General features: G+C 50.4%; 12 protein-coding genes across 12 annotated transcripts; 5 read left to right on the top strand and 7 right to left on the bottom strand.

Moving 5' to 3' along the window:
- Positions 1-578: 578 nt before the first annotated feature.
- M430DRAFT_111492 (hypothetical protein) lies at positions 579-2,230 on the bottom strand. The gene is made up of 2 exons (XM_024861440.1): positions 1,661-2,230; positions 579-1,601 (listed from the first exon to the last, which is right to left on the bottom strand). Exons 1-2 carry the CDS (start codon positions 2,183-2,185, stop codon positions 588-590), a joined length of 1,539 nt encoding a protein of 512 aa, XP_024724594.1. The 5' UTR covers positions 2,186-2,230; the 3' UTR covers positions 579-587.
- A 944-nt stretch (positions 2,231-3,174) lies between these two features.
- M430DRAFT_111489 (hypothetical protein) lies at positions 3,175-4,675 on the bottom strand. Its single transcript, XM_024861439.1, has 3 exons — positions 4,484-4,675; positions 4,087-4,435; positions 3,175-4,034 (listed from the first exon to the last, which is right to left on the bottom strand). The coding sequence occupies exons 1-3, from the start codon at positions 4,613-4,615 to the stop codon at positions 3,235-3,237; spliced, it is 1,281 nt and encodes a 426-aa protein (XP_024724593.1). The 5' UTR covers positions 4,616-4,675; the 3' UTR covers positions 3,175-3,234.
- Positions 4,676-5,269: 594 nt separating this feature from the next.
- On the bottom strand, positions 5,270-6,175 carry M430DRAFT_93940 (hypothetical protein; the record flags this gene model as incomplete). Its single annotated transcript, XM_024869802.1, has 1 exon — positions 5,270-6,175. The coding sequence occupies one exon, from the start codon at positions 6,173-6,175 to the stop codon at positions 5,270-5,272; it is 906 nt and encodes a 301-aa protein (XP_024724592.1).
- A 210-nt stretch (positions 6,176-6,385) lies between these two features.
- Positions 6,386-9,564, top strand: M430DRAFT_149450 (hypothetical protein). The gene is made up of 3 exons (XM_024863151.1): positions 6,386-6,679; positions 6,755-6,885; positions 6,944-9,564. Exons 1-3 carry the CDS (start codon positions 6,596-6,598, stop codon positions 9,507-9,509), a joined length of 2,781 nt encoding a protein of 926 aa, XP_024724591.1. The 5' UTR covers positions 6,386-6,595; the 3' UTR covers positions 9,510-9,564.
- Positions 9,565-9,619: 55 nt separating this feature from the next.
- Positions 9,620-10,684, bottom strand: M430DRAFT_94465 (hypothetical protein; the record flags this gene model as incomplete). The annotated part of the gene is made up of 1 exon (XM_024869840.1): positions 9,620-10,684. One exon carries the CDS (start codon positions 10,682-10,684, stop codon positions 9,620-9,622), a length of 1,065 nt encoding a protein of 354 aa, XP_024724590.1.
- Positions 10,685-11,571: 887 nt separating this feature from the next.
- On the top strand, positions 11,572-13,341 carry M430DRAFT_130233 (hypothetical protein). The gene is made up of 4 exons (XM_024862129.1): positions 11,572-11,717; positions 11,766-12,135; positions 12,193-12,938; positions 12,994-13,341. Exons 1-4 carry the CDS (start codon positions 11,593-11,595, stop codon positions 13,247-13,249), a joined length of 1,497 nt encoding a protein of 498 aa, XP_024724589.1. The 5' UTR covers positions 11,572-11,592; the 3' UTR covers positions 13,250-13,341.
- A 999-nt stretch (positions 13,342-14,340) lies between these two features.
- On the bottom strand, positions 14,341-15,323 carry M430DRAFT_37895 (hypothetical protein; the record flags this gene model as incomplete). Its single annotated transcript, XM_024867195.1, has 4 exons — positions 14,341-14,861; positions 14,948-15,028; positions 15,079-15,217; positions 15,279-15,323. The coding sequence occupies 4 exons, from the start codon at positions 15,321-15,323 to the stop codon at positions 14,530-14,532; spliced, it is 597 nt and encodes a 198-aa protein (XP_024724588.1). The 3' UTR covers positions 14,341-14,529.
- Positions 15,324-15,679: 356 nt separating this feature from the next.
- On the bottom strand, positions 15,680-17,031 carry M430DRAFT_14368 (hypothetical protein; the record flags this gene model as incomplete). Its single annotated transcript, XM_024862838.1, has 3 exons — positions 15,680-15,979; positions 16,038-16,142; positions 16,198-17,031. The coding sequence occupies 3 exons, from the start codon at positions 17,029-17,031 to the stop codon at positions 15,680-15,682; spliced, it is 1,239 nt and encodes a 412-aa protein (XP_024724587.1).
- Positions 17,032-17,162: 131 nt separating this feature from the next.
- On the top strand, positions 17,163-18,500 carry M430DRAFT_130227 (hypothetical protein; the record flags this gene model as incomplete). Its single annotated transcript, XM_024862128.1, has 2 exons — positions 17,163-17,246; positions 17,303-18,500. Exons 1-2 carry the CDS (start codon positions 17,212-17,214, stop codon positions 18,498-18,500), a joined length of 1,233 nt encoding a protein of 410 aa, XP_024724586.1. The 5' UTR covers positions 17,163-17,211.
- Positions 18,501-19,050: 550 nt separating this feature from the next.
- Positions 19,051-21,000, bottom strand: M430DRAFT_31954 (glycosyltransferase family 4 protein). The gene is made up of 4 exons (XM_024866076.1): positions 20,609-21,000; positions 20,426-20,561; positions 19,387-20,371; positions 19,051-19,337 (listed from the first exon to the last, which is right to left on the bottom strand). Exons 1-4 carry the CDS (start codon positions 20,908-20,910, stop codon positions 19,150-19,152), a joined length of 1,611 nt encoding a protein of 536 aa, XP_024724585.1. The 5' UTR covers positions 20,911-21,000; the 3' UTR covers positions 19,051-19,149.
- Positions 21,001-21,118: 118 nt separating this feature from the next.
- M430DRAFT_31953 (hypothetical protein) lies at positions 21,119-22,266 on the top strand. Its single transcript, XM_024866075.1, has one exon. It carries the CDS (start codon positions 21,231-21,233, stop codon positions 22,188-22,190), a length of 960 nt encoding a protein of 319 aa, XP_024724584.1. The 5' UTR covers positions 21,119-21,230; the 3' UTR covers positions 22,191-22,266.
- Positions 22,267-22,786: 520 nt separating this feature from the next.
- M430DRAFT_62352 (hypothetical protein) lies at positions 22,787-26,070 on the top strand. Its single transcript, XM_024868983.1, has 4 exons — positions 22,787-22,911; positions 22,965-23,122; positions 23,190-25,689; positions 25,757-26,070. Exons 1-4 carry the CDS (start codon positions 22,893-22,895, stop codon positions 25,798-25,800), a joined length of 2,721 nt encoding a protein of 906 aa, XP_024724583.1. The 5' UTR covers positions 22,787-22,892; the 3' UTR covers positions 25,801-26,070.
- The last annotated feature ends 675 nt before the right edge of the window (positions 26,071-26,745 follow it).

Below are 26,745 nucleotides of genomic sequence, written 5' to 3'. Positions count from 1 at the left end.
AAGGTGGGAAGGTGGATGAAATAAGGTTAAGGTTAAGGTACCTAGACAAGGATTCTGATCTCGCTTCGCCTTGCAATTACCTTAGTGCGCGCTTGCTGAACTAGGTAAGAACCGTAAGGTAAGTCATGGGCCTACTAAGCCAATGTGATGTCTATATAGAATTATTCAGTCGATATGTGTCTTGCTGAACCCTATACCCTCTTCACCACAGACAATGCCGGTACTAGTTGAGGATGGGCTGCCTCCTCAGGAGTCAGCAGATTCCACACCTGTATATTTAATCGAGTCGACGCCGCCTCTAGCAGATACTCGATAACCTCGCGGCGCCTGGCTTGGGCGAGCGCACGGCCATATGTAGCGCATTTGTCCGGTCGATCATCCCGCCATGCTGGAGGAGCCGCTCGAGGACGTAGCAAGGTGTGTATACTGCGTAAGCCTTTGATTCGCTAATAGGTACTGGTACAGCCTACAGAGCTTTCAGACAAATAATAGGGAGCTTTGTTTATAATGCAGTGAAGATTTTAAGCCAAGCTGTTAATATACTTAAAATCTCTGAATGAGTTTGAAACTTATTGATTGTCTATAAATCAGAAAGGATATCTCATCCCTGGTTGGCCTAAGGTAAGAATCTTCCTCTCCGTAAACTCCTCCACGCCGGCCATTCCACCAAAACGTCCGTAACCACTCCTTCCGCCTGTTCCACCATTTGGCAATGGAGCCTCAATATATACCGTAGGGCCATTGATATGACAACTGCCTGCCCTGACCTGCTTTGCAACTCCCATAGCACGCAACACATCCCGAGAGAAAACACTGGAACATAGAGTGAACTCACTAGAGTTGGCCACTTCTATTGCCTCCTCATCAGAGGAGACACGATATAGACACATGATTGGACCAAAAGACTCCTCTTTAGAGATTTCCATGTCCATCGTCACATTATCCAGAATATGTGGCTTCAGGATTGTCCCATTCTGCCCGTGTATCTCGAGATCGCCAGTCAACAGCTCTGCACCTTGCTCAATTGCGGATTTCACCAGACCTAAAACTCTCTTTGCACTAGATGGCGTGTATAGACCACTTAATGCCACACTCGGATCGTCATATTGGCTTCCGCACTTCAGAGTGTTAACTTTCGCCAGCAGGCTAGTCTTGAGCTCCTCTGCGACTGTATCGTGAATAATTACTCGTTCAGTGCTCATGCAAATTTGGCCGTTATTACTAAGGCCACCAAAAGCTATTGCTTCTACCGCATCACTAATGGCAGCATCTTCGAGGACCAAGACCGGGGCTTTCCCGCCTAGTTCCAAAACACATTGTTTCAGGACACTGGCAGCCCATCCCGCAATAATGGTGCCGACTCTGTCGCTCCCTGTAAAATTGATCCGGCGCACAAGTGGGTGCTTGACTGCCACCTCGGTCACAAGGGCCGCGTCCGCGGGCCGGGTAGGGAGGAAATTCAAACAGCCAGCGGGAAGGCCCGCAGCTGCCAGTGCTCTGACCATAATGTACTGTGATTTCGGGGAAAATTCAGACGGCTTGAGGACAACGGTGTTGCCACATATCAACGGTGTGGCAATCGCACGTGCCGCCAAAGACACCTGAGAGCCGTTAGTGCGTCTTTCGAGGGACGAGAGCTAAGGGATCAATAGAGACTTACCGGCGCGTTCCACGGGCTTATCGCAAATACCACTCCCACCGCTTCCCTCAACACCATAATTGTTGTTCCTGGCCGATCAGCTGGCACAATCTCTCCTTTGATATGAGTGACTAGGCCGGCGGCCTCTCTCAGGAATCCTGCCCCAGCCTTTATGTTCACTGTAGTCCAGCTCTTAGTTGCTGATACTTCGGCCGACATAATTTCACCCACGTCGGCACCTTCATCGTGCTCCTGGCCTTCTAGATACGAGTCAAGGATATCCGCCGCCTTGAGAAAGATTAGACGTCGTGCCGAGGGAGGGGTCCGAGACCACGTTTTGAAAGCTGTCTGCGCTGACAATATTGCTTCCTTGTAGTCATCGACGCTGGCAGAGGAGCACGCATAGATGTCTTTGCCAGTCATGGGGTTTGTGGCGGTAAAGGTCCCGGAATTAGAGGATGCGACTTCTGCGCCATTGATGTAGAGAAGTTGCGGATCTGATAACTTTGTCGCCTTGGGAATTCCGTTGACTATATTTCCATTCATTTTAGCGATTTCTTTTTCGGGGCGGTGAAAATGGAAGGGCAAGATCGGGATTTGGGGTATTCTGAAGGATGTAGAGTGAGGCTCGAAAATCCCGATACTTCCTCTTAATAAGAATACGAGGCAGGTAACTCCTGATGTTCGCAACACGTGCAATGTGGAACAGTTGAGGGGCGTTCACTGGTCTTTGCAACGGCCCGGAACAGGTTCCCGCTCCATTTGCCAAGGTCAGAAATCACCACGCGGGGGATGCGGGGCGATCGCCGATCACGGTGTTCAGTGGAACTCTAGTGCGGGGGTCCGGAATCCTGCATCCGCTGCCTCGAGTACGATAGGCTGGCTGATACAGTCGAACCACCATCTCCCTCTGACAGAAAATAGTTAGAGTACTCAGGTTTCCTAAGGATGTGTTTTTGGTTGAACACCCGTAGTATGAAAATAAAGACTGAAATTATTACTACTGTACAGTTAGAACTGAGAAGTGATTTAGTAAAAATCAATTCCTCTTGTTGCTCTCTACCTATTATGATCTAGGACCAACTGGTCAACATTGCTTTAGCCAGTACTCGGTAGACAGTCAATAAAGAGTCAAATATGTTGAAAAAAGAAAGAGAAACCCCCCTTTGACGAATAATGATAAAGGCACTATAGAGGTGGTAGCGACAGCGATGATAGCGATAGTAAGGGTTCGACTAAGTGTAACGAGATAGGGAATAAGGGTAACGACGTGAGGCGACAACGAGGTGGGCAACAGTAAGATAAAAGACGACAAAGGTTACCTTAGGTAGGTAGGAAATAGACCTTATTCCTTGCTACTTATAATTTGGGTGAAATAGAGAAGAGCCTCCCTCTCATGCCGTGGAATGCTACTCTAATACACCATTATACATAAGGTAGGTCTATAGGCCCGTATGTGAAAACTCGAAGCCGGAAACTAATTCCTATGTCTTGAAGTATCAAAGCACACGTTGAATAATAGATGGAATGTCCATGTGATTTTAAAATCTCTCATTGTATTCATTAACTGTGGTAAGGAAAACATATAACTGATTCTAGTGAGCCTTTACGCCCACTGTCGTGCCCTCCGTCCAATTCGCCCCACTTTTGCTCAAGACCTCAGCGTCGTGACTGAATAGCCACTTACGTCTCTCTTCGTGTCCCCAAAAGATCGGATTCTCATCTGCGTTGAGAGCCATCTTCGTATCTCTCACCTTTTGCTCCTCCCCATCGTCAACATGAAGAATATATTGATGTTCCCTAGTTTTGGCCTGCACAGTGGACGATCTTGGCAGGCGAATCTTCTCGTACTTTTTCAAGGCTGTTGTGAGATCTGGCTCCGCGGCAAGGCATTGTCGAAGAGTCGCCGCATCTTCAACAGCTTGAGCAGCACCTTGGGCGAGGTATGGAAGCATAGGGTGGCATGAGTCGCCGAGCAAACAGACCTTGCCCGATGGGTGGACCCAGCGCGTTAATATAGGTAGGTCGCAGAGTCGCCATTTCATGAAGTCTCTGGTAAGTTTACAGAGCTTTTGCACTCGCGGCTCCCATTTCTCGAAGCGCTCGCAAAGCTCCCTATTATCGCCCTTGACCACCCAAACCTCATCAGTGGTTTCCCCTTCCGACTTGGCACATACAACAATGTTGTACATCTCGCCATTTCGAATGGGATAGCCCACGATGTGAACATCTGGCCCACACCAAGAGGTCGTGCAAGGATCGGTAATCAAACCGGAAAGTTGAGGATCAGCCAAAAGATCATCTCCCGGGATAAGAATACGGTACGCGACATCCCCGGTATCTCGAGGTACATCTGGCTGCCCGGTCAGAAGGGGACGTGCTACAGATTTAACTCCTAATAACACTCGTTAATACCCAGGAAGTTAGAAAGTGATATGGAAGCTTACCATCAGCGGCAATGATCAAATCGGCCTTCCAGACCTTTCCATCAGAAGTTGTCGCACTTGGAGCATCAAAATCATATTCAGTGACCCTTTGCTTCTTGTAGACCCTGACTCCTGCATTTTCGGCTGCTTGGAGAAGCCCAGCATGCAAATCGGCGCGGTGAACCAAGTAATAGGGCGCCCCGTGTGTCTCGACGATGTTGTCAAACGGGACTTTTGTGATCGTTGATCCATCCGCCCATCGAAGAAAATGGTATCTCTTTGAGACTGACTTCTTCATATTTTCAAGGTCGACACCCCAGCGGAGTAGCAACCTCGAGCTATTCGGAGGAACACGAATCCCAGCTCCTGCCTGTCATGTCGTCAGCCCTTGTCCTTGATATAGAGACTCGAGGCTTACCTCAGCGAATTCTGGGGCTGAATCGATAACGGTGACCTTGTGGCCATCAGTTTGGAGGGCTAGGGAGGCTGCGAGACCTCCTAGACCCGCTCCAACAATGAGGATTTCTCGAGGAGTGACTGCTTGAGGCATAATGATAATTTAGGGTAGGCTGGCTGCAAAGTCAAGAATGGGAGTAAATTGTCTGTCGGGTATCAAAAGGAGGTGAGATGGGAAGATTTATAGAACTCTGTCTTCATGCAGATCTTCTTGTCTAAACTTGGTACATTTCAAAAACAAATCTTTCCAAAATCCAGACGATGCTTGCAACACGCATGTGAGTAAAGTTAAAGTTCCAGCTTACCGCTCTCCGGTAGCAGGGAGCGAGTCAGGCGATCCGGAAACACGTTCCTGAGACGGATACTTGGTTCCTACGCTAAAATTGAAATCTTCCCCTTAAACTCCCGGAGACTGCTTCCGGGTGATGGTTTCCTGAAAAGAGCCGTTGAGAGTAAACATAGTATCTGTCGGTGATCCTCCTCCTACAGTAGGAATCGGGTCGCGGGATATTCTGCCTGCTCTCAAGTCTCTCATTCACGCTCTCGGTACAGGTTTTGGACTTCGTCTACCAATAAAAGAATACACTATATACATTGTGCTTGTATATCAACATTAGCGGAACTGTGACTATTGGGTAGTTTTAATTCAGATTATGGGTAGCAAGATTCAGTAAAACGAAATAAAGAAGCGGGGTAAGATATTTTCTCTTTTTTCCAACATTATTGCGAGGTAGTTGCTCTATGCAGATTATGCTTCCAAGAACTGTGTTACATGCTGCGAATACTCCTCAAGTCCATCAACCACACTAACATGGCCCGCCCCCTTTATTATAGCCCATCTTACTTTTCCCCCTTTTCCTAGACTATCAAAGCCGGCTTGTATCTGTTCCCTGAGTTCCGCCATTGTCTGCGGTAGGTTGGCATCGTTCTCCCCTACCACAAGCATTACTTTCTCCACAGCGCCGCCGAGCTTCCCAGCTAGAGGTCTCAAATCAAACTCCTTGTCTTGCAACGCGCGACAACATGCTGCAAACCCTTCGATCTGGGTCTTCAACATAATGTTTCTCATCCGCTGTACTTCCGCCTCATTCATCTCTCTCCAGGGCTCCGAAAACCACCTGACAATAGTCTGCTCGACAATATCGTTGATGTGGCCGTCTTTTCTTGCTGCGGCCACGCGTGCCTCGAATGGATCTGGAATGCCGATAGCATTTGGCGAGCACGAAATAGTATCACAAATCACCAAGCGCTCCACACGTCCCGGGTTCTGGGCGCAGAAGTAGATGCCTGTTGCGGCGCCCATCGAAATCCCAATCCAAGCATGTACCTTTCTAACTTGAAGGGCGTCTAAGAGTTGCAAGACATCGTTTGCAAGAGAGTTAAAGGTGGTACCATCAACTTCCGACGAGTTGACAGTAGATCCGCCGTGGCCGACCTGATCATACTGAATGACGCGGAATTTGTGGCCATGAAGTATAGAGACGTAATGATCCCACGTGTGGAAGGGAGCACAGAGCGAGTTCGATAAAAGAACGGTTGGAATAGAATCCGAGGGACCAGACGATGAGGGTTTCGGCGCCGGGCCTGATATCTGGTACGACAACTGTCGTCCATCACGCAATTGAAGTTGTGATACTGTAGAGTTTAAAGACATCGTTGCTGAAGTTTTGAGAGTATAGCTGTGGGGGAATAACTTCAGTGCAGGATGGATGACTTTGGCGTAAAGAGGCTTCTGGTTTACACTCTCCACCCTGCTTCCCCCCCGCCCCGCTCCACCCCACCCCAACCAAAAGTGCCCCGCCAAATCACGTGTTCGCCGGCAAAGCGTCTCCGCCCCGCTCTATCTCCGTCCCCGACTCCCCGCATCTCCCCCACAGCGGAATCATACAGCCGAGTCGCTTTCCACCGCAGGTCCCCCGGAATGCAGACTTCCCTTCTTCTTTCTCCTCCGGATCCGTTTCCTTTCGACTTTCTCAACTGCAGTTGATAACTTGGATTACCTGTTGCCACAGTCTCAAATTTGGGCCCACGGCTACTTGCTCCTGGATCTGCCGATGACTGTCTCCTGCCAAGGATGCCGGAGCCGGGTTCGAAACGACGTCGGATACCCGATGAGTTAAGGAAACGCGCCCAGCAGAGTTGTGATCTGTGTAGGAAGGTGGGTAGCATTCCCAGGTCTCCAGCCCCCTCTTGGCACTTGTGGTTTTCGTTTGCTGATTCGGTGAGCAAAAAGCGACGCTGCAAATGTGTGCGCGACCAGAATAGTGATATTTGCCAAGCATGCCACCAAGCCGGTAGTGACTGCACGTGGTCCGCACCACCCAAGACTCGGTTTTCCGGAAATATTGAAGATCTCAGTGACAGGTAGATCCTTGTTTATGACTCTGCTGCACATATTAGCTAACAGCTTCTCATTCTCTAGGTATCGCTGCTTAGAGGCTATAGTCAAGGGTGCCTTTCCCAAGGAGACTATTGAGACCACAGCGGATCTGCTCAGTCTAGGAGAGCGACTGCATTATGAAATGCCAGATCTCTCTTCCGGCCCCACAAAAAGACTGGAAGAATTAATCAAATACTCTCGGGATGATGCAAGTCATCCCAGCTTTACCAAAGAGCCTGAACGAAGTACTGGGGCTGCAAGTGAAGAGCCTGAAACCAGTTTGGTTCAATCACAAAGGAGGTTGTCTGGAGTAGCGAGGCTGGTTAAGGACACAGCAGGGCACGTACATTATATAGGACCCACTGGAAGCCTCACATTCTTTGCCGAGCTGCGAGATCTGGTTGGAACATATCAACAAAACTTTCGTCGTACTGCAGATTCCGCGTCAGATTTTGCACAAGACAACCTTGCCGAAGCATTGGAAACAGAGGAGGGACACGAAGACAAGCCTATCCAACAGCAAGAAACTGGAGAAGACCTTGCATCTCCAAAACCTGCTGTCTCACCTGCTTCAAACTATACGACTGGTGCGTCAGGTCTCGACCTAGATGAGCAATTGAGACATCTGCCACCACGAAATATTATGGAGGTTTTGATAGCCTCCTATTTTGATCACTGCCACCATGATCTCCCATTGTTTCACAGAGCCACATTTCAGGATCAATACGAATATTTCATCCTACACGCTCAGCAATCAAAGTTAAATGGCCAGTCTGCTACTGTTGAACCTACATCTGCTGCCCGGCCCGACTATGGTTGGCTAGCCTGTCTGCATATGATCCTCGTCTTCGGATCACTTTCCAAGCCAACGTCATCGAGGATGTCAAATTTTGATTATCGTACTGCTCGGCGTGTCTCAATCGCCGCAGCACACTCTTTCCTTCCCAGCCTTATAACCAAATGTACATTGTCAAATATCCAGGCAATCCTTCTGCTTTCCTTCTACTTTCATAATAATAACGACCGCAATGCTGCATGGACTCTTGTTGGCACTGCAACTCGCATGTCCTTTGCTCTGGGCCTCCATCAGAATGAACTTGAAACTCAATTCCGACCCGTGGAGCGGGAAACGAGAAAGCGAATATGGTGCAGCTTGTTTACTTTTGAGCAATTCCTCTGTTCCAGTCTGGGACGGCCGAGTGGGATCGATGATCCTGATGTTGAAGTCAGAGTGCCAGTTGAAGGGTTGTTGGACGGAGGAACCGGTGCAGGAGAGCAATTTGCAGAAGCCTCATTGAAGCTGCAGTATATTTTGGCTTCAGCGAGGAGGCTAACGTTCAAGCGACCCAGGAAGGCCGACAGGAATGGCTCCACATTTCAAAACGGTCATTCTGCGTCAGCGCCCACCGTTGAATGTATTCTGAAAGGACTTGAAGATTGGAGAAACAATCTGCCTTTTCATCTTCGGTTGCCAATTATTGATTCGACTACAACCAACAGCGCCGTTTTGGATGCTGAAACGCAACCCTTTGAACTTGTGCGACTTTCTCTGTCAAGGCAAACTCCACGCCAACTCCGTGCCTTAATTCTGCTACACATCCAATACCACTACATCATTATGCTTGTCAGTCGTTCCGCACTTTTAGTCGAGATAGCCTCAAGCAGCGCTTCAGCCACGGGTAGACATCGCATAGATGTTGATAATACCGACACACTGCCTGATTCTTCTCAAAATCCCATTAGCTCTTCTTCAACTTTGGCGTCAAGAAGCGTATCGGCAGCTGCTCAAATTGCGTCTCTGACTTTACTTCTGCAAAGCTTTTCACTGCTGAATGGAACATCTGGATTTGATATCTTCTATGCCTACTCATCTGCCATGGTACTTCTGCTACGCACTCTATGGGCGAAACACCACCATAGGCTAACGGAAGCGGATGAGGAGTCGGAACGAAAGAAAGCTCTGAGGGCTTTGGAGGCTAATCTGAGAGAAGCAGTAGAGAAAGCTAACAAGTCCAAGACAATGGAAAGGTTCGCAGCGGTGATGAAGAAATTCGGGGCTGTTGTTTCAAGTATTAACAGCTCCAGAGATGTCGCCACCATCTGTAATGATGCGGCTTGTGAAACCTGCCCGAAAAGAAGAATTGCTTCACAGAGCCAAACTCTAGTGTCGTCAGATGAGGGTCAAACATTTCATGCTAGTACTATTCCGCAAAACGTATTGCACGATCATGGAACATCCCTTAACCCAGCCGCGGGCGCGGGTGAGCAGTCTGATCAGTCACTCCACTCAAGCAGAAATAACAACGGTAACAAAAGCAACGCATCGTTCCCAGGCACGTCAATTTCTGCCATCGACAACAGCACTGCTTCTTTACCTCTGCAAGGACACCGTAGCGACCCATCCCTCGATCCTATCATTCCTTCTCCCTCAAACTTAAACTCTCGGTTTTCCTACCAGTTCTCGCCTCCTGGTGTCGGGGTCTCATCCAGCAATAGTATGATGACAAATGGTCTTCCGCTTTGGCACGATGCTCCTCTAGATGCTCTTACAAACGGGTTTGTCGTTGACTGGACCGATCTGGATGCATTCATGGGCGGACAGCTGTAGCAACAATCGTACAATACAACCGAAGAAATAGAACAAACGTGTTGACAAGTCCACCACGTCCCGGTATCTGGTTTATAAAGATAGAATACGGATCTGATACTGTTACAAGTTTATTCCACCTTGATGACAATTCTCCCTTCCACCTTGGCACCCTCTATTTCCTCTAGCACCAGTGAGACTTCCCCTAATCCCCTCTCCACAATCTGCGGCTTGATCTCCTTCCTTGCAAGAAACTGCAACGCTTCCTCAGTGTCCTCAAGCGTTCCTGTAGACGTGCCCATCAATTTGATACCCCTGGCAATAAAATCTTCAGGTATGACTGGAATGGGCGACGCTTTGGGTGGGAGACCAATGCATACACAAGTACCCGCACGACGAAGGTACTTGACAGCATCAGCGTACGCCCTGCCAGAAGAAGCGCACACCAGAGCGCCGTGCGCGCCGCCTTCGGTGATTTTGATAACCTCAGCAACGGCATCTGGAACCTCCACTACATCGATATAGGCCTCTGCTCCAAGCTTCATACAGATGCCGCGCTTTCCGACATCCAGAGCAAGTGGACGAAATCCCATAGCTTTCGCATACTGGATTGCCAAGTGTCCGAGTCCACCTCCTCCTCCGGGGATCGCAACCCAGGACCCTTTGCGAAGATCGGCTATCTTGAGCGCTTTGTAGACGGTGACGCCTGCACACAAGATTGGAGCTGCCTCGGCATCCTTGACATTTTCTGGGAGACGGACGAGGTAGTGGGAGTCGGCCAGTGCATATTGCGCAAAACACCCCTCGATATCCTTCCCGGTGATCTTTCGGTTGGGGCAGAGGTTTTCGTGGCCCGTCGTACATGGCTCGCACAGCTTGCAGACCTTGTGCAGCCAGCGGACGGCAACACGATCTCCAACTTGCCAGACTTCCGAGTCAGCGTCTGGGCCGAGGGATACAATGGTGCCAGTTCCTTCGTGGCCGCCAATAGAGACGCTGGGTTGGAGGTAAGGGAGATCGCGGCGAGCAAGGTGCAGGTCAGATGCGCAGACACCGGTATATTTCACCTTTACCAGCACTTGGCTTGATGTCGGGGTGGGTGTCTCACGAAGAGTCGTGGAAATTTCTTTGGTTTTGGCATCTTGGACTGCCGCAAGGCTTTGTGGAGGGATTGGAGTTGGCTCTGCCGATGGCATTGTCGATGATTTCCTTCGGGTGTCTGGACACTTGAATGGATTCAGAACCCGAAGTCTCAGACCCCTTTCTTATATGAGAGTGCAGGCCAGCACTGCATAGCTATAACCCCGCATTGCTAAGCAAAACGGTATCAATCGGGTGGAGAGGGAAGGGATAAGATATCTCGTACAGTACCCGGCGGGCTGCCCACCTTCTCGGCCTCTCCGCCTCTCCGCCTCTCCGCCTCTCCGCCTCTCCGCCTGTTCGCTTCTCCGCCCGCTCGCTTCCCCGACTGCTCGCTTCTCCGCCTGCTCGCTTCCCCCGCTTGCTCGCTTGTTCGCTTGCTCGCTTCCCCCGCCGTATATCGGTTAGTGCACCCGACCCCGATAGCTTGGCACCCCCGGGAATATCATGGCCACTTCCGGAAATATTGTCACCTCCGGAGATGTGATCCAATCTCTTCCAATGGCAGGGGATACTAGGCTTACGAGCGTATGGCCGCCTTATTTCCCTTCAGGAAAGCCATCTTTCATTTGCCGGAATTGCACCCGGTCACGAGATACGGGGCCCCTAACTGGTCTTGACTGGTTCTCACTGGTCCCAGGTGGCCCCAGGTGGCCCCCAAGTGGTCTTGGCCGTCCTAAATAGTCCTATGTAAGTATCAGTGCGAGATATCTGATCTTGGGGACCCCAGACGCGGGGCTCGCGAGTCACCAAACTTGTGGAGTATAAAGGGTGATCTATGCGCATTGCGGTCGTCGTCCCTGCATCACTCTCCCCGTCTTCTACCATGTCCTCCATAATGGATGTGAAGGCAGACTCTGACCATCTCGGTAATTGCCCTCCTCTTTCTAGGCACATCTAGACAACCGTTGAACCAATGTTGACCGAAGAGCTGACTCTGGACCTCTGGTCGACAGAAGATCAGATGGAACAGCAGAAGGAATCTGCTTCAGACAGGGAATATGCATCGTCCCCCGCCCGCCTGAAGACACGCGATGGCATCGTCCTGATGCCTCAGCCATCAGATGATCCCAATGATCCTCTGAACTGGTGAGAAAGACGTCTGCCGAGCCTTAGGCCACAGACTGACAGCTGTAGGTCATCTTTTCGGAAGCACATGGCTATGGCTACACTCTCCTACCTCGCATTCGTGTGCTACATGTCCGTCACAGCTATCATCCCGGGCACGCTCGACCTTGCAAGGACATTTTCCGTCACCAAGAGCACTGCAGTATATATAGGAAACACCCCGGTCGCGTTGTATGCCGTCGGTCCCTTTCTATGGAGTCCTTTAAGTCATTTCATAGGCCGCAGACCAGTCTTGTTGCTCAGTAACTTGATTGTGATCGTGGGTACGATAGTGGCGGCTTCAGCTAAGACCTACGCGGCATGTATGGTGGGACGTATCATCCAAGGGCTTGGCGGCTCTGCCTTCTGGTGCTTGGGACCGGCTAGTATTGCAGATATAGTAAGGAGCAATGCCAATGTGTCGAGTAATTCCCGCCGTACTGATCCAATATATTAGTTCTTCCGCCACGAGAAGGGAAAGAAGATTGGCATGTCTACGCTTGCTATTGTCGTTGCCCCATTCGCAGGTGGTATCATAGGCGGTGCAATTATTAACAACGCCTCGCTCGGCTGGCGCTGGTCTCAATGGATTTCTCTCATCCTCATCGGAGCCGGATTCCTTGCACAGATCGTGTTCGTGCCAGAGACAATCTACATCCGCGATAATACCCCTTCCGGCTTCGGGGAATCGACTAAAACCCCTTTCAAGACTACCTTGTGGTCCCGATACGGCATCCACATTCCCAAACGGGCGGCAGATAAGCAGCACAGCTTCCTCTTTATATCTACACGACCGTTCATTATGTTCAAGTTCCCCGCCGTCGTGCTGGCCTCCTTCTGGTTTGGGGTAGCATACATGCTGCATGTAGGGATCACATCTGAAATACCACTCATATTTCAGCCGCCACCTTACAACTTCTCAGTCCTTGATGTTGGGCTTTCAGCGTTCTCTGGCTTGATTGGAGCGTTGCTTGGCGAGGCATATGCTGGACCCGCTATCGACTTCATCGCAAGAAGGGCTATCAAGCAAGACAAAGAGTGGAGACCTGAGATGCGACTGAAGGCTATCTGGCCAGCTTTGGTTGCAGCTCCTAGTGGTCTTCTCATTTTTGGTATCACTATCCAGTTTGGGAAGGCTTGGATTGCGCCGCTCATTGGACAGGCCGTATATATCTTCGGTATTGAGATCGCTACTACGGTTATGTGAGTTTCTTCCGTTTCTTTGATCCGAGTTTTCTGCTAAATCTTATTTCTCCAGACAAACTTATCTTCTCGAGTCTTACCCTCGACAGGGAGCTGAGGCGAGTCTGATATTCAACTTTAGTCGCAATATACTCTCTTACACGACTCCTTTCTTCATAATGAATATGATCGGCAAGATCGGAGGTAGTGCCACCTTCGGGATCTTCGCTGCTTTGATTGTTTTTTTCTTCCCTCTAACCATTGGTATTCTGATGTGGCGGGGAATGGAAATCCGTGAGCGCAGTGGGGATCCAGGGTGGAGCAGAGACTAGATGGGGCAGTGCACCTATTAAAAGTTATTAGAAAGAGAATCCAAAGAACTTTTAAATGATGGCCCTCCCAGAGAGCCGTCCGGGGATCCACGATTATGCGCTGTACAATATGGAAGTTATTCAGCCGAGTAGTAGGTAATTTAGATGATCCAGTGACTGCGCACAATTTTAGTGATACACATCAGCATTGATTCAGAAAGGACACACACCTCTACTTACTCAAGTGGGACCATCTTCCGCAATATATCTGTAGCGGAACCCCAATTTATGTCGGGAAACCATCACAGAAGAAACAGGCAGCATGGAATCTCCCTCTCCAGACAAATCCAGTAGCCCGTGAAAACGCTGGGAAAGCGGTGAGTTCCATATCGCTAATTGTGATAATGGAGCACGATGAAAGCGAACTCTCCTGAGCTCGATTGAGGGTAGTAACGGCTTCTCTCTCAAGTATATGCTTCTGTCTGGATAAGACTCCATACTTCTCCGTCTGGAAGCTCCTTGAGCCGGTTTCTTAATTTGTCTTGCCTCTTCCTTCGTTGGTTCGACCCCTGTATAGCCCGGGATATAGCCATATCAAGAAGCAGTCTAACAATCTCTTCCCCCGGATAGCTTCCGGCTTCTCCAATTCGAAGTATTTTCTTCCTTGCATTTATGCATATCCTTAAGAATACCCGAACTATGGTTCGCGTTGCATCATCGCATCGTCTTCGGCATAATCATCGAGATGAGGGGTCAATTTAGACTCCAGAGGTTAGCAATGTTGTCGCAATTCACCTGAGACGTACCCGAATGGAGCCAGCAAGCAAGGCCTTTCGTTTTCAGATTGCTTGAACTACACCCTTGTTGAGGCTCCGCACAGGTATCACATTGAAGGGTTGCCCCCGCGCAGTGTCCTTAACCAGGCCTGGGATTGTGCTGCGGATATTCAACAAAAATGAAAGCTTGCTTCGGGTTTGCAACCTGGACCATCTCACCGAGCATTTCTCCCGGCTCCCATACAACTAGCTGAAGCTACAGGTGAATGCGACTCGCCCTTTGGACAGAAGTCACCAGCCGTGAGAGTAGCACTAGACTTTGTAAACATATTCATGCATTGGTATAAGATAATAGCAGACGATGGGTTCCCTGCCTCCCTATCCCGTACAAGCCAGTTGGCTGCATCTTGTTGGGAACCAGTCCGAGTTCTAAGAAGCATGCCAATTGACCCACGTATGCAAGACATCTCCACCCTTTAACCCAGCCTCCTTGATGGTCGTTGTCGTGTTGTAATGCAGAATTTGTCAGTTGTAAATAACAAACACCTTTGTGTGTCGATTAATAAAGCGTTCTTCGTACCAAGTCCGGCAAAGCGAGTGGATTGTGGTATCTGTTGGCACGGTGAGGGACAGAGGCTGCAGATAGGTGGCATGAAGAGAAATAGTAACAAGTCGTGGTTCGATATTCGCGGCTCTCCATGCCAGGTTGTGTAACCCGTCCAGTCTCCCCGTCTCGGTGTTTGCCAGTAATTCTTTGATTACGTTCCTAGAGGAGCTTATCGCTGCCTCTAGAGAAGCTGAAAGGCCTCCATCGCTACAGATATCAAGTTTCTTGTCGCTCAAACGGTCTTTGTAGGCTGAGACAAGGGTAGCACGTCTTCGCCACAGAGACGAAGTACCGAACGATCAGTATAATGACTTCCAGTGGTCTAAATTCGCTTACCCAGGTAGCTGGGGTACAACCCTCCAGTTCTCATGACCTGTTGTAGTTGTTCCTCCAGCACGATGTATTTGTTTTTTCGTCCTTGAACCGGTCAATGGCTGGCTGAGCGGCTGATTTGAAGAACTACTTACCCTTACCATCAGGTAGCTCACTGACCTTCTTGATCACATTGTCATAATGGATGTCCCAGACACAGTAGGCGTAGATCAGTGCACGATCACAGGAATCGTCCTCCTGGATGAGAATTATCATGTCTCTTCTGTGTGCTTGCTGTAATTCCATTAATCAACGAAATTGGTATGCGATGTACTGCGGGGCGAGAAAGGCTCACAATCATCTTCAGCTCCTGCTTAGGAGAGAGATCCAAAAAGGGCATCTTGATCTGGGCGTATTTTGGGCGGGAAAAGTCTAATTTATGCTGAAGATAAATAGATACAGAAGAGCGGGAAAACAACGTGAGGAATCAAACTGGGGGCTTTTATTTCAAAAGAGCAAGAACGGTAGGAGGGACCTGCCACCTTCCATCTCCTCAGTTCGGAGTGTGGGTGAGCAACTGCCAAGTCTCGTCTGTCCTGAAGGTTTGATTTTATCGAGGGCCTTTCAAATTGAGGGCCGTGACCGTAATAGGTTCAAAAGATAGGTATCCGAGGACTCGAGGAGACACACAGGCAAAGTCCCTCAAACCATACAGCTTATAAAGCTCATAAAGTTCAATATTATGTTGTACATTGGCTAGTCGCTCTGAGCTCCACGTTCTAGCCGAGAGAAATCCTTGGCCACGTCTGTTGAGATTCTGTCGCCATTGCCGAATAGGGTATCCATGAATGTGCCTGCAGACCCCAAAGTTGACCGCATCCCGGGCAGAGCTAAGTTTGAGAGAACGCCTCGCCAGCTTTCAATTTCTTGAAGCTTTTTATTAATCAAGCCACCATCTACCCCATCGACGTCCTTTACTGGCGAAGTGCCCCCAAATCCAAAACTTGCTTTTGAGATACTCCCATTTCGGACCGTGAAGCTAGCACGAAACTGAAACTGACGAGAGCCATGAGTAAGGTTATTTTCACGATTCAGAATGGGAAAGGGCACTCACGTCAGTGAGATCACCAGGGAGCTGAGGCCTCTCTCGGGGATCTTCCTCTGTCGCGTGTGTAGAGAATGTAAACTGTGGGGTTTGCGAATATATCCAATCCAAAGACTATTTTTCATCAGTTACAGCATTATATCAACAATGAAGAATGAAGAAAACCTACAGTCAACTCATCAAAACCCTTTCGAATCTCCGGCACGTCCTTTGCTTCCTCCGTCACCAGTATCAGCTCCCCGCCGGTATAGAGATCCCTGAACTCAGACACGACAGCTTGCTCAAAGGCAGTATTGGGTACGTTGACATTAGTAATCGGCGAGCTGACACTGTCAACTCCCCGGGCCTTGATAAATGGTTTCGCCGGGGACTTCAGGAACGCGCCTATCTTCCTGATATTGGGAGAGGACAGCAAACAGGTCCCGTGGTGGAGGGATCTCAGCCTTGTCAGTTTGTAGGCGGATCCGGAAATCTTCAACGGCCTCGCATCTCCCGGCGCTGGGACGTTCCCGAGTACAATATCATGACGCTCGTTCACAAGCGCCCTGTCCACTCCGAGCCCGCGCAAAGCCCGAACCACCATTTCGGCATGTTTGTCTCGATTGAATGCCAGCGTTGGGCATATCACACTATAATTGACATTTCCCTCGTCGTGGAAAACCGTTCCTCCCCCCGATCTCCGACGGACGAGCTCGACGCCGAGAGGATCATTCCTGAGCAGCCCCAGATTGACTTCGAGCCACGGATTTTGATTTCGCCCAATTACTATGCTCGGGCGGTTCGTATACAGGAACAACACAGTAGAATCCGCCGGTGTTTTCTGCAGGAGGTAATGTTCGATGGAGAGATTTAGATAGGGGTCGAGGCTTCGGGATATATAGATCTGGGATTTGTTGGAGGAGTCGGTTGCTGCCCGCACAAAGTCGGAATATCGACGAATACAGGAATGGTTTGTACAGAGGCGTCCCTTCAACAGAGAGTTGAGTCTCCTCGCGGGAGCCATGGATGTCGACGCCGACGAGGTTGTGCTTTTGAAGCTGTCGAAAGGGGAAAGGTTCCCGAGGCCTTCGCGTGGGTCCTAGTCCAAGCCCAAAGAGTCATCAAGGCTCAAGAAAAGAAACGAAAATCGCATAATTGACGTGCACCGACTGTATCTTGAACGTAACAACACTCAAGTCTCAAGATGTCTACCTTTGGGGATTATTTCCGGGTCACCACGTATGTTGTCGCTCAGTGCAATGTCGCTTGACATTCTAACTGACGGCCTTTCGCAGATATGGGGAGTCGCATTGCCGGTCGGTGGGGTGTATCGTCGATGGCGTCCCTCCAGGAATGGAGCTCACCGAAGACGATATCCAGCCCCAGATGACGCGGAGGAGGCCGGGCCAGAGCGCATTGACAACACCAAGAGACGAGAAGGACAAGGTGGAGATTCAATCCGGCACCGAATTTGGCATCACTCTGGGCACTCCAATCGCAATGATCGTCCGAAACCAAGATCAGCGACCCAAGGATTACGGAAATTCTACCATGGACCTCTACCCCCGACCGAGCCATGCGGATTGGACATACTTGGAGAAATACGGGGTGAAGGCAAGCAGTGGAGGTGGACGGAGCAGTGCCCGAGAGACAATTGGACGGGTCGCGGCCGGTGCAATCGCAGAGAAATACCTCAAGCTAGCATACGGCATTGAGATCGTTGCATTTGTATCTTCAGTTGGCAAGATACACATGTTCCCTCCTAGTGCAACACACCCAACGCCGTCTACAAACCCTGCCTTCCTGTCTCTCCTAGATACGATCACAAGAGAAAAGGTCGATGAGTTCGTGCCAGTACGATGTCCAGACGCCGCATCTTCTGCAAAGATGGCCGAAGAAATAGCAGAGTTCAGGGATAGACAAGACAGCATTGGGGGTACTGTCACTTGCGTGATCAGGAATGTTCCGACTGGTTTGGGAGAGCCGTGCTTTGATAAGATAGAGGCAATGCTTGCACATGCCATGCTCAGTATCCCTGCTACCAAGGGCTTTGAGGTTGGTTCTGGATTCGGTGGCTGCGAGGTTCCCGGATCGATACATAACGATCCTTTCGTCCTCGCCCCCGAAGTACCGCCACTGGAGACGGGTGCAACGAAGAACGGCATTCCCCGCCCTCGGCTTACGACAAAGACAAACAACTCGGGTGGCATTCAAGGAGGAATCACCAACGGTGCGCCCATATATTTCCGGGTTGGGTTTAAGCCTCCTGCGACGATTGGGCAAGCTCAGGAAACCGCCACCTATGACGGTGCCGCAACTGGTGTTTTGGAAGCCAAGGGGAGACATGATCCATGTGTTGTTCCGCGGGCGGTGCCAATTGTCGAAGCCATGGCTGCTTTGGTCGTTATCGATGCATTGATGGCTCAACAGTCGAGGCAGCAAACTAGGAGTCTATTGCCTCCGTTGAAGGGATCCACGTCAAAGGAAGCGTGATCAAAACCTAGTAGACAAAGCAAAAATAACGTATTTTAGCATACTTCGCTACATTCGTGATTGATCCTTTTTGTGATAACCAGGTGTTCTTCTATCCCTGTAATCCAGCATGCTTGGATCGACAACCCCATGTCACCAAAATCCTTGTCGAGAGCGAGAAAGCGTGGGGGGGGGATGCTTAAGGGGCAATTTATTCAAGCGAGGTCTTTCTCTCTCTACTCCGTAAATGACTGGGTAGTCCCTCCTCACAACTCTCATATATTCGTCAGTGGCTTGGAAGCATTTCAATTGACGTTGTTCGCAAAATTTACAAGTAGCTATTGAAGCCGAAATTGCCTGCAGTCCATATCCAACCCTCCTAAGTCAAAGAGTGTCGAGACCACCTCACGAATTGGCAGTTGAATATAAATCCCTAGAAGACAGTGGACAGCAGAAGCTCGAGGCGGATGCCTGATAGCATCTTTTTTTGCAACATTCACCAGAAATATATAAGGCAGTAGTTGCAAGAGATATATCCAATATGTATGTATATCTGCAAGGTATAATATGACCTGCAATACATATGAAAATGGCACAAGGTACAAGGCACCTACCTAGCATGATTCGAATCGAATAGGATGTTTAATGCTACAGCTACAAAAAGGGGTATTCACGCTGATACTAACTGACGCAACCTAACCAGGTTCTCCATCTGGGATATCCAGCCTTTCGCAAACTCCCCCTCTGTGAATCTCTTCGCCGACTCACGTGCTCTGAGGCGCATGGCCAACTTATCTTCCAGTGCCAATGCTTGCTCGAAGCCTTCTGCAAATTCTGTTGCTGTTGTGGCATGAAAACCTGTGTTGTTAGCAAGGAGCCCACGAAAAGATCTGGGGTAGTAACTTACCAGTTGGCTCACCATGAAACGGTGTCACGATATCACGTTTTGGTCCACCACTGTTATGAACCACGGAAATGAGACCAGCTGCTTGATACTCAACAACGCCAATACCAAAGTGCTCATTCCACATTCCATTGACACCGACACTAGCCTTTCGAAGCCAATCTAGGATCTCTGGCCATGAGGCATCGAGATGGAACTCCACGCAGTCCCTGATCTTTAGCTCATTCGCTAGCAGGCGCAATTCATATACACGTTTCGAATCCCCATCATCCCGCACACTTCCAACTAAAATTAGTCTCGCTCCTTTCGTGGCGGCGCTTTTCGTTGACATAAACTCCGCAAATGCTGTTAAGATGAGCTTGTGGTTCTTCTCGGGCCTGAACTGCGCAATGTATAACAGGATATTCTCCCGAACCTTCTCACTGGCTTCCGAGACTTCAACCTCCTTCTCCAACTCTTCAACTGCAACAGGGGGATAAAGGACAATTGGTTTCCACTTTCCGAGCTCTCTTCTCCAATCATCCCATAAAGACCGAATGTGCTCCAGAGTCCATGTAGAATTAGTCATCACAGCATCGATGGAAGCGCCAACCCAGGAATAAAACAACGCGAAAATATGCCAGTACAGTTTCTTGCCGGCACCTTTCAAACCCGTCCCTCTCCCCGCATTGACGCCCTGGTTTCCAGTTGCAGAGCCCGGATCCAGTGAGCTAAGCATATCCGTTGATATCGTGGGATAATGAACATATGCTCCTGTTGGGACATCTTGAAACAGGATCTTGCTGAAAGCCAGCGCAAACGCATATCCCATCGTATCCACAAAAATATCAGGGACAAGCAGAGAGAATGCATCCCATGCCAACACAAGTGACCCAAAAGACTGTCCCAGCAATGTGAAGTGTGGCCATGAGGAGGCAAGGACCCAGGAACGTGTTGTGAGATAGAGAAAGGTTACAGTGGGTGGATGGAGGTGGATATTGAAGCGGCTCTGTCAGATATAAGAGTTAGCAGAGGAACACCGCAGGCCAATCGAGATATTTACCTTGACTCTAGCCAGGATGGCTGCTTTGTCCATGTCATGATCACCGGTATAGACAACGCACCTGGCCTTGGGCCAACGCTTCTGAGTCGCTCTAATGGCAGCCCAAAGAACTCTTTCTCCGCCACCACCAGCATTACTGAACCAAGTCAACAGCCTAATCAATCCAAAGCACAAATAGCCTACCAGAAAGGATGAAAGAATCCAACAATACCATCCCACTGCTCGTCTCCCTTCTCTCCATTCTGTGCCGTTACCACGGCATGGGCTTCTACATTCTCCCACTCGTCACTACCCCCCCGCCTGTCTCCCCCTTTTGCCAGAAATGCCTTCTCATCCGCCACCGTTAACTCCAGGATATGCGCTCTGCGTCCGGCTGTTTTCTTCTTCAGGTAATAGCCAAATGTGCCTCCAACGTAGAAGAGGAGCTTCGGACCCAGCAGGATTGTCGTGAGTGGTAGGCAAGCAAGGAGCAGAGCCAGTATCATGGTGGCATAGTTCGAGCTCAGCCCGAATGTCCACATCTGACTGCCGTCAGGTGCGATACAGGTTTCTTCCATCCTCTGTGTTGGTGGTTGGGTTGTCAGAGGACAGGTTTTGCGAATTCGCGAGGCGTCGCTTTATCGGAGTGACGCGCTGTCGGCGTTCGAGCCCGACATCTGCAGCTTCCGGGTAAACCTTTGCACCTTTTTGAGCAAAGCATCATGGACCAACCCTACGGAGTAAACTGGTCTGAACATCGAATTGAATTAAACCAGTACGCCTCATCGCCTGCTTGATTCCTATTGCCAGCTCTCTGTTGATCACAATGTCTACGACCCTGTTGCGGCCAAAACGTATCCGTCCGCCCTCGAACCACATCTCGACTCTCTTTCTCCAATTGCCTCCCCATTACCGCGCCTTTCACGCCTCTCCTCGACCTCAATTCCTCGAAGCTGGACTAACCACCTTCCATACCCTCTTCGAGGGCCTACATACCTATTCCGGTCTACCATGGGCTTATACCCTCCCTCTCGCAGCCCTCGCAATCCGAACTACCTTCGTCCTCCCCCTCAGCATCTACGCCCGGCGCGCCAATCAAAAGCAAGCGGCCCTCATGCCGCTGGTACAATCATGGCAACATGTACTGCGCAAGCAGACAATGGCAGAAGTAGGGCATTTGGGTCCCGTTGTTGCAGAAGAGAAATTGCTCCGGAAGTTGCGGTCGAAGCGGAGTGAGATCTATAAACGATGGGGCTGCCCGCTATGGAAGACAATGCTGCCGTTGGCACAATTGCCTATTTGGCTGACAGCTGTCGAGGCTATAAGAGCAATGTGTGGCACCAGAGTGGGCTTGTTGGGTATGATAATGAGAACTGACAATGACTCGGATGTGCTTACGGCTGGGATTGAAAAGGAGGCGTCCTTTGCTACTGAGGGCGCGCTGTGGTTTCCAGATCTGCTGGTCCCGGATCCGCAGTTGATCCTCCCGTTCATGCTTTCGGCAGCTATTTTCCTCAATCTGTCGAATGCAAAAGCGCCACTGAATCAAGCGCTTTGGCAGAAAAGGTTGCAGAATTCTCTGAAGGTTGTTGCGTTGGCTATAGGACCTCTGACGCTGCAGATCCCGAGTGCCATGTTGGTGTATTGGATATCTTCGAGTTTACTGGCTTATACTCAAGCTGTGGTCCTAGATAGGCTGATGCCAGTCAAGCCACCTGTTATGCCTTCCAAGCCGAGGGATCGTCTCGGGTCGTCAGGACCGACATCGAGAAGTATGAACCTATGAATGTGTAAGATCACTTTAGATGTAACAATATATCTCGCCCTATTTCAGCGCGCCCCTACAAGGACCTTCCGGAACGTGACACTTTTCTTGCTTGATGTGCCAGAATTCAGAAAGAACCGTGTCATGATTAGTGATATATGCTTTTCTCCCGGGCTTCACAGCAATTGCTCGAATGTGTAGTGTACCTAGCCTATAGGTACAGTATAGAGCCAGTCTCCAGCCCCGTTGAGCTCCAAGAGAAGAGCCAAACAACGGCGGCATCTTGTCAGCCCAACCACCCATCAGACCCTTCCTCTTGTAAATATTGATAAGAAGAACCACTCTACACGGCCCACAACACGCTAACCAACCTCCCCGAGAGGATTTCGCGTCGGATATCTCACGTGATGGGGAGACAAGCCGTCCTGCTTATTAAAGTTGTTTTGGCGCGCTAGGGAAAAACGCGCTTTTCCCTGCGGTCGCGTAAAGTACTTCAGGAAGCGTTCCCTCGTGCTTTTGTTTCCTCCCCAATCAACACAACACCATCCTCCTCAACCTCTACCTCGAACTCTACTCTCCCACTCCCTGCTTAATTCAAGAGTGTAGAGCTTTACAGGAGGAGTCTTACTACCCTGCATTGATACACAAACTTAATTACATCCCTCTTTCTTGCCACCATCAACCTCTCCATCTCTATCAGGCATACCTCATCACGTAGCCATCATGTACGTGTGGAAACGCGGTAAGTGCTTAATGCCCTTAATAGCGGCAGTGCAAGGACTCATACCTGTCTAGATGGACGCAAGGAGCGCGTTCAATTCGACAAGATCACAGCTCGTGTTTCCCGACTGTGTTATGGCCTCGACGCTGAACATGTCGACGCGGCAGCAATTACTCAAAAAGTCATCTCTGGTGTCTACCAAGGTGTCACAACTGTAGAACTTGATAACTTGGTACGTTCAACCACTTGCAACGCGTTCAGGCGTGTCTCTATTCTTGCTGACATTTCCTCCCTTTTAGGCTGCAGAGACTGCCGCATACATGACGGTCACCCACCCTGATTATGCCATCCTCGCTGCTCGCATTGCGGTCTCAAACCTCCACAAGCAGACAAAAAAGCAGTTCTCAAGTGTCATTTCCGACCTATATCACTACGTCAACCCTCGAAATAACAAGCCCTCTCCCATGATCAGCCAGAAGACCTACGAAGTCATCATGAAGCATGAAGCTGAACTCAACTCGGCAATTGTCTATGACCGAGACTTCAACTACCAATACTTTGGATTCAAGACCCTGGAGCGGTCATACCTTCTACGCCTCGATGGCAAAGTTGCTGAGCGCCCTCAACACATGATCATGCGAGTGGCAGTTGGAATTCACGGTGATGATATCGAGGCGGCTATCGAGACGTACAACTTGATGTCCAGCAAATACTTCACTCATGCATCTCCCACTCTCTTCTCGGCCGGTACCCCACAGGCCCAACTTTCATCATGCTTCCTGATCGACATGAAGGAGGACAGTATTGACGGTATCTACGACACGCTAAAGACCTGTGCAATGATCTCAAAGAATGCTGGAGGCATCGGTCTCAACATCCACAGAATTCGGGCTACCGGGGCCTACATCGCCGGTACAAATGGGAACTCCAATGGCATTGTGCCCATGCTCCGAGTCTTCAACAACACCGCAAGATATGTCGATCAGGGTGGAAACAAGCGTCCGGGAGCGTTTGCCATTTACCTCGAGCCATGGCATGCGGATGTCTTTGAGTTCCTTGACCTCCGAAAGAACCATGGAAAAGAGGAAGTTCGTGCACGCGATCTTTTCTACGCCCTGTGGATTCCCGATCTCTTCATGAAGCGTGTTGAGAAGAACGGAGACTGGACTCTGATGTGCCCCAATGAATGCCCCGGCCTGGCAGACGTTTACGGGGATGAGTTCGAGGCTCTCTACGAGAAATACGAGAGAGAAGGTAAGGGTCGCAAGACTATCAAGGCTCAGAAACTCTGGTACTCCATCCTCGAGGCCCAAACCGAGACCGGGAACCCCTTCATGCTCTACAAGGATGCTTGCAACCGAAAGAGCAACCAGAAGAACCTGGGAACAATCCGAAGCTCCAACCTGTGCACAGAAATTGTGGAGTACTCTGCCCCAGATGAGGTAGCTGTCTGCAACTTGGCTTCTCTCGCCCTGCCAACCTTCGTTGACATGAACAACGGCACCTACGACTTCCAGAAGCTTCACGAGGTGTGCCAAGTCGTTGTCAAGAACCTGAACAAGATCATCGATATCAATTACTACCCTGTTCCAGAGGCTAGAAAGAGCAACCTCCGACATCGCCCCATCGCTGTGGGTGTTCAAGGTCTTGCTGATGCGTTCCTTGCTCTCCGCTTACCTTTCGAATCGCCCGAGGCCAAGTACCTCAACAAGCAAATCTTTGAGACCATCTATCACGCCGCTCTCACTGCATCGGTTGAGCTTGCCAAGGTGCATGGACCTTACGAGACATACGAGGGCTCGCCAGTATCGAAGGGAGAGCTCCAATATGACATGTGGGGTGTCACGCCTACTGACCTCTGGGATTGGGACAGCTTAAAGCAGCAGATTGCGCAGCACGGTGTCCGCAACTCTCTCCTCGTGGCTCCCATGCCAACTGCCAGCACCAGTCAGATTCTGGGCTTCAACGAATGCTTCGAGCCATACACCTCCAACATTTACTCTCGTCGTGTGCTGGCTGGAGAATTCCAAGTCGTCAACCCTTGGCTCCTCAAGGATCTCGTGGACATGGGTCTCTGGTCTGACAACATGAAAAACCGCATCATCGCTGAGGGTGGCTCCATCCAGAACATCCCCAATATCCCAGCCGACATCAAGGCTCTGTACAAGACGGTCTGGGAGATCTCTCAACGGACGATCGTCCAGATGGCTGCTGATCGTGGTGCCTTCATTGATCAATCCCAGTCGATGAACATCCACATGAGGGACCCAACGATGGGCAAGATCACCAGCATGCACTTCACTGGCTGGAAGTTGGGTCTGAAGACCGGCATGTATTACCTCCGCACCATGGCAGCCACCGCACCGATCCAGTTCACCGTCGATCAAGAGGCACTCCTCGTTGCCGATACCAACGTTGCTCGAGAGCGCACGGCCAAGAAGCGAGCGATGCCATCCGGGGGCTACATCTCGCCCTCGACCCCCGCTGTCCCTCGGCCGATGTACGTCAAGCAATCCCCAAATTCCACGACGAATGTGCCAAACGGAGTGCCAACACCCACGACGACCCCGCCGCCGTCATCTGAACAGAAGAAGTTTGCCCCAGCAGCGTCTCCAGGCTTCAAGGCTGATACAGAGGAAGGTTCCAGCCCTAAGAGCCTCGCCACGGAGCCAGCCAGTGCCCCGCCGAAGGAGGAGGAGCTGCCCGAGCCGGCCCTCAAGGGTGCGAAGCAGGAGGAGGACAAAGACCGAGAGAGTGAGGAGAGAGAGCATGACATCTATGCCGATGCTGTGCTGCAGTGTAAGCCCCCCCCCCAAACCCCCCCCCTCCCCCTGGCACGATGAAGCGCCACTGACGATCCCCCCAGGCAGCATCGATAACCGTGAGGAGTGCTTGATGTGCAGTGGATAGAAAGACTTGAGCGAGACGCGAGTGATGACATGATACAGACGGCTTATGCTCACGCTTGATGCAGGAGATGTACTTTTGCGTGGCTGGTGGAGTTCTTTGATTTTGTTCTTTTGTTCTTTTGTTCTTTTGTCTTGATATGGTATTATGGGCCCGGGTCAATGTCAGTAATATGCGTCTCCTTTGCACTACAGGTACTTTTGTTATTATTACTGGAGGAATTCAAGCCGCCAGAGGGAGGAGGACGGATTGGAATGGTGTATCTCGAAGACTAGCATAGCAGGATAAGGAATGTTGATTTTTAGAAGGACTTGCGTGGCCTTGTATGCTCCTCGCGTGTGTGGGGTGTGAAGAAGTGAATAATGCGGGCGGCTGTCGTCGAAAGTGCGAGCGTACGTAAAGGTCGGCCACGGGCTGTGGCATTCTCCGAAGGGCAACTCCCGGGTTCCCATGACGGGGCGGGACGACTCCTACTACCTACCTACCTAGTACCTACGCTACTCCTTTGGCGGTGCTGCACTGGAAATAATAATAATGCGCTCTGCACGCTCTGCACGCTCTGCACGGCGTAAGAGTGATCAGCGGGCAATCCAAGGGCCAGTCCTGACACTATTGACAGCGAAGCGTGGCCGGCGCGGACGCCAGCTGGTTGTTGGGTAGACGGGAGGAGGAGCCGGGGGGGGGCGAGTCAGGGACAAGGGGCGGTGAGGAGGGGGAAGAGAAGAGAATTCTGCGGGAGTGGGGGAATTGCTGATGTGTGAAGGAAAAGCGAAAGTAAGGAGAAATGGGGATAAGGAGGGAGGGAGGGAGGGAGGTTGATGTGATTGAAATGTTGTTACTGTACCGTATAGAGGAGAGGAGAGGAGAGGAGAGGAGAGGAGAGGAGAGGAGAGGAGAGGAGAGGAGAGGAGAGGAGAGGAGAGGAGAGGAGAGGAGAGGAGAGGAGAG

Source organism: Amorphotheca resinae (genome assembly GCF_003019875.1).
Source record: "Amorphotheca resinae ATCC 22711 unplaced genomic scaffold M430scaffold_1, whole genome shotgun sequence".
Lineage (NCBI taxonomy): Eukaryota > Fungi > Ascomycota > Leotiomycetes > Helotiales > Amorphothecaceae > Amorphotheca > Amorphotheca resinae.
The sequence above is the reverse complement of the archived record's forward strand: the minus strand, read 5'-3'. Positions and strand labels throughout refer to the sequence as shown.

Bases quoted from the DNA above. Each gene is read 5' to 3' on its own strand.
- M430DRAFT_111492 (XM_024861440.1), bottom strand. From the start codon at position 2,185: ATGAATGGAAATATAGTCAACGGAATTCCCAAGGCGACAAAGTTATCA. The intron at 1,602-1,660 runs GTAAGTCTCTAT...AACGGCTCTCAG, and splicing joins TAAGCCCGTGGAACGCGCCG to GTGTCTTTGGCGGCACGTGC.
- M430DRAFT_111489 (XM_024861439.1), bottom strand. From the start codon at position 4,615: ATGCCTCAAGCAGTCACTCCTCGAGAAATCCTCATTGTTGGAGCGGGT. The intron at 4,436-4,483 runs GTAAGCCTCGAG...ACGACATGACAG, and splicing joins CAGCCCCAGAATTCGCTGAG to GCAGGAGCTGGGATTCGTGT. The intron at 4,035-4,086 runs GTAAGCTTCCAT...GAGTGTTATTAG, and splicing joins TTTGATCATTGCCGCTGATG to GAGTTAAATCTGTAGCACGT.
- M430DRAFT_149450 (XM_024863151.1), top strand. From the start codon at position 6,596: ATGCCGGAGCCGGGTTCGAAACGACGTCGGATACCCGATGAGTTAAGG. The intron at 6,680-6,754 runs GTGGGTAGCATT...GTGAGCAAAAAG, and splicing joins GTTGTGATCTGTGTAGGAAG to CGACGCTGCAAATGTGTGCG. The intron at 6,886-6,943 runs GTAGATCCTTGT...CTCATTCTCTAG, and splicing joins ATTGAAGATCTCAGTGACAG to GTATCGCTGCTTAGAGGCTA.
- M430DRAFT_130233 (XM_024862129.1), top strand. From the start codon at position 11,593: ATGGAACAGCAGAAGGAATCTGCTTCAGACAGGGAATATGCATCGTCC. The intron at 12,136-12,192 runs GTAAGGAGCAAT...CCAATATATTAG, and splicing joins CGGCTAGTATTGCAGATATA to TTCTTCCGCCACGAGAAGGG. The intron at 12,939-12,993 runs GTGAGTTTCTTC...TTATTTCTCCAG, and splicing joins GAGATCGCTACTACGGTTAT to ACAAACTTATCTTCTCGAGT.
- M430DRAFT_31954 (XM_024866076.1), bottom strand. From the start codon at position 20,910: ATGATACTGGCTCTGCTCCTTGCTTGCCTACCACTCACGACAATCCTG. The intron at 20,562-20,608 runs GTAGGCTATTTG...GACTTGGTTCAG, and splicing joins GGATTCTTTCATCCTTTCTG to TAATGCTGGTGGTGGCGGAG. The intron at 20,372-20,425 runs GTAAATATCTCG...TATATCTGACAG, and splicing joins CCATCCTGGCTAGAGTCAAG to AGCCGCTTCAATATCCACCT.
- M430DRAFT_31953 (XM_024866075.1), top strand. From the start codon at position 21,231: ATGTCTACGACCCTGTTGCGGCCAAAACGTATCCGTCCGCCCTCGAAC.
- M430DRAFT_62352 (XM_024868983.1), top strand. The intron at 23,123-23,189 runs GTACGTTCAACC...CCTCCCTTTTAG, and splicing joins CTGTAGAACTTGATAACTTG to GCTGCAGAGACTGCCGCATA. The intron at 25,690-25,756 runs GTAAGCCCCCCC...CGATCCCCCCAG, and splicing joins TGCCGATGCTGTGCTGCAGT to GCAGCATCGATAACCGTGAG.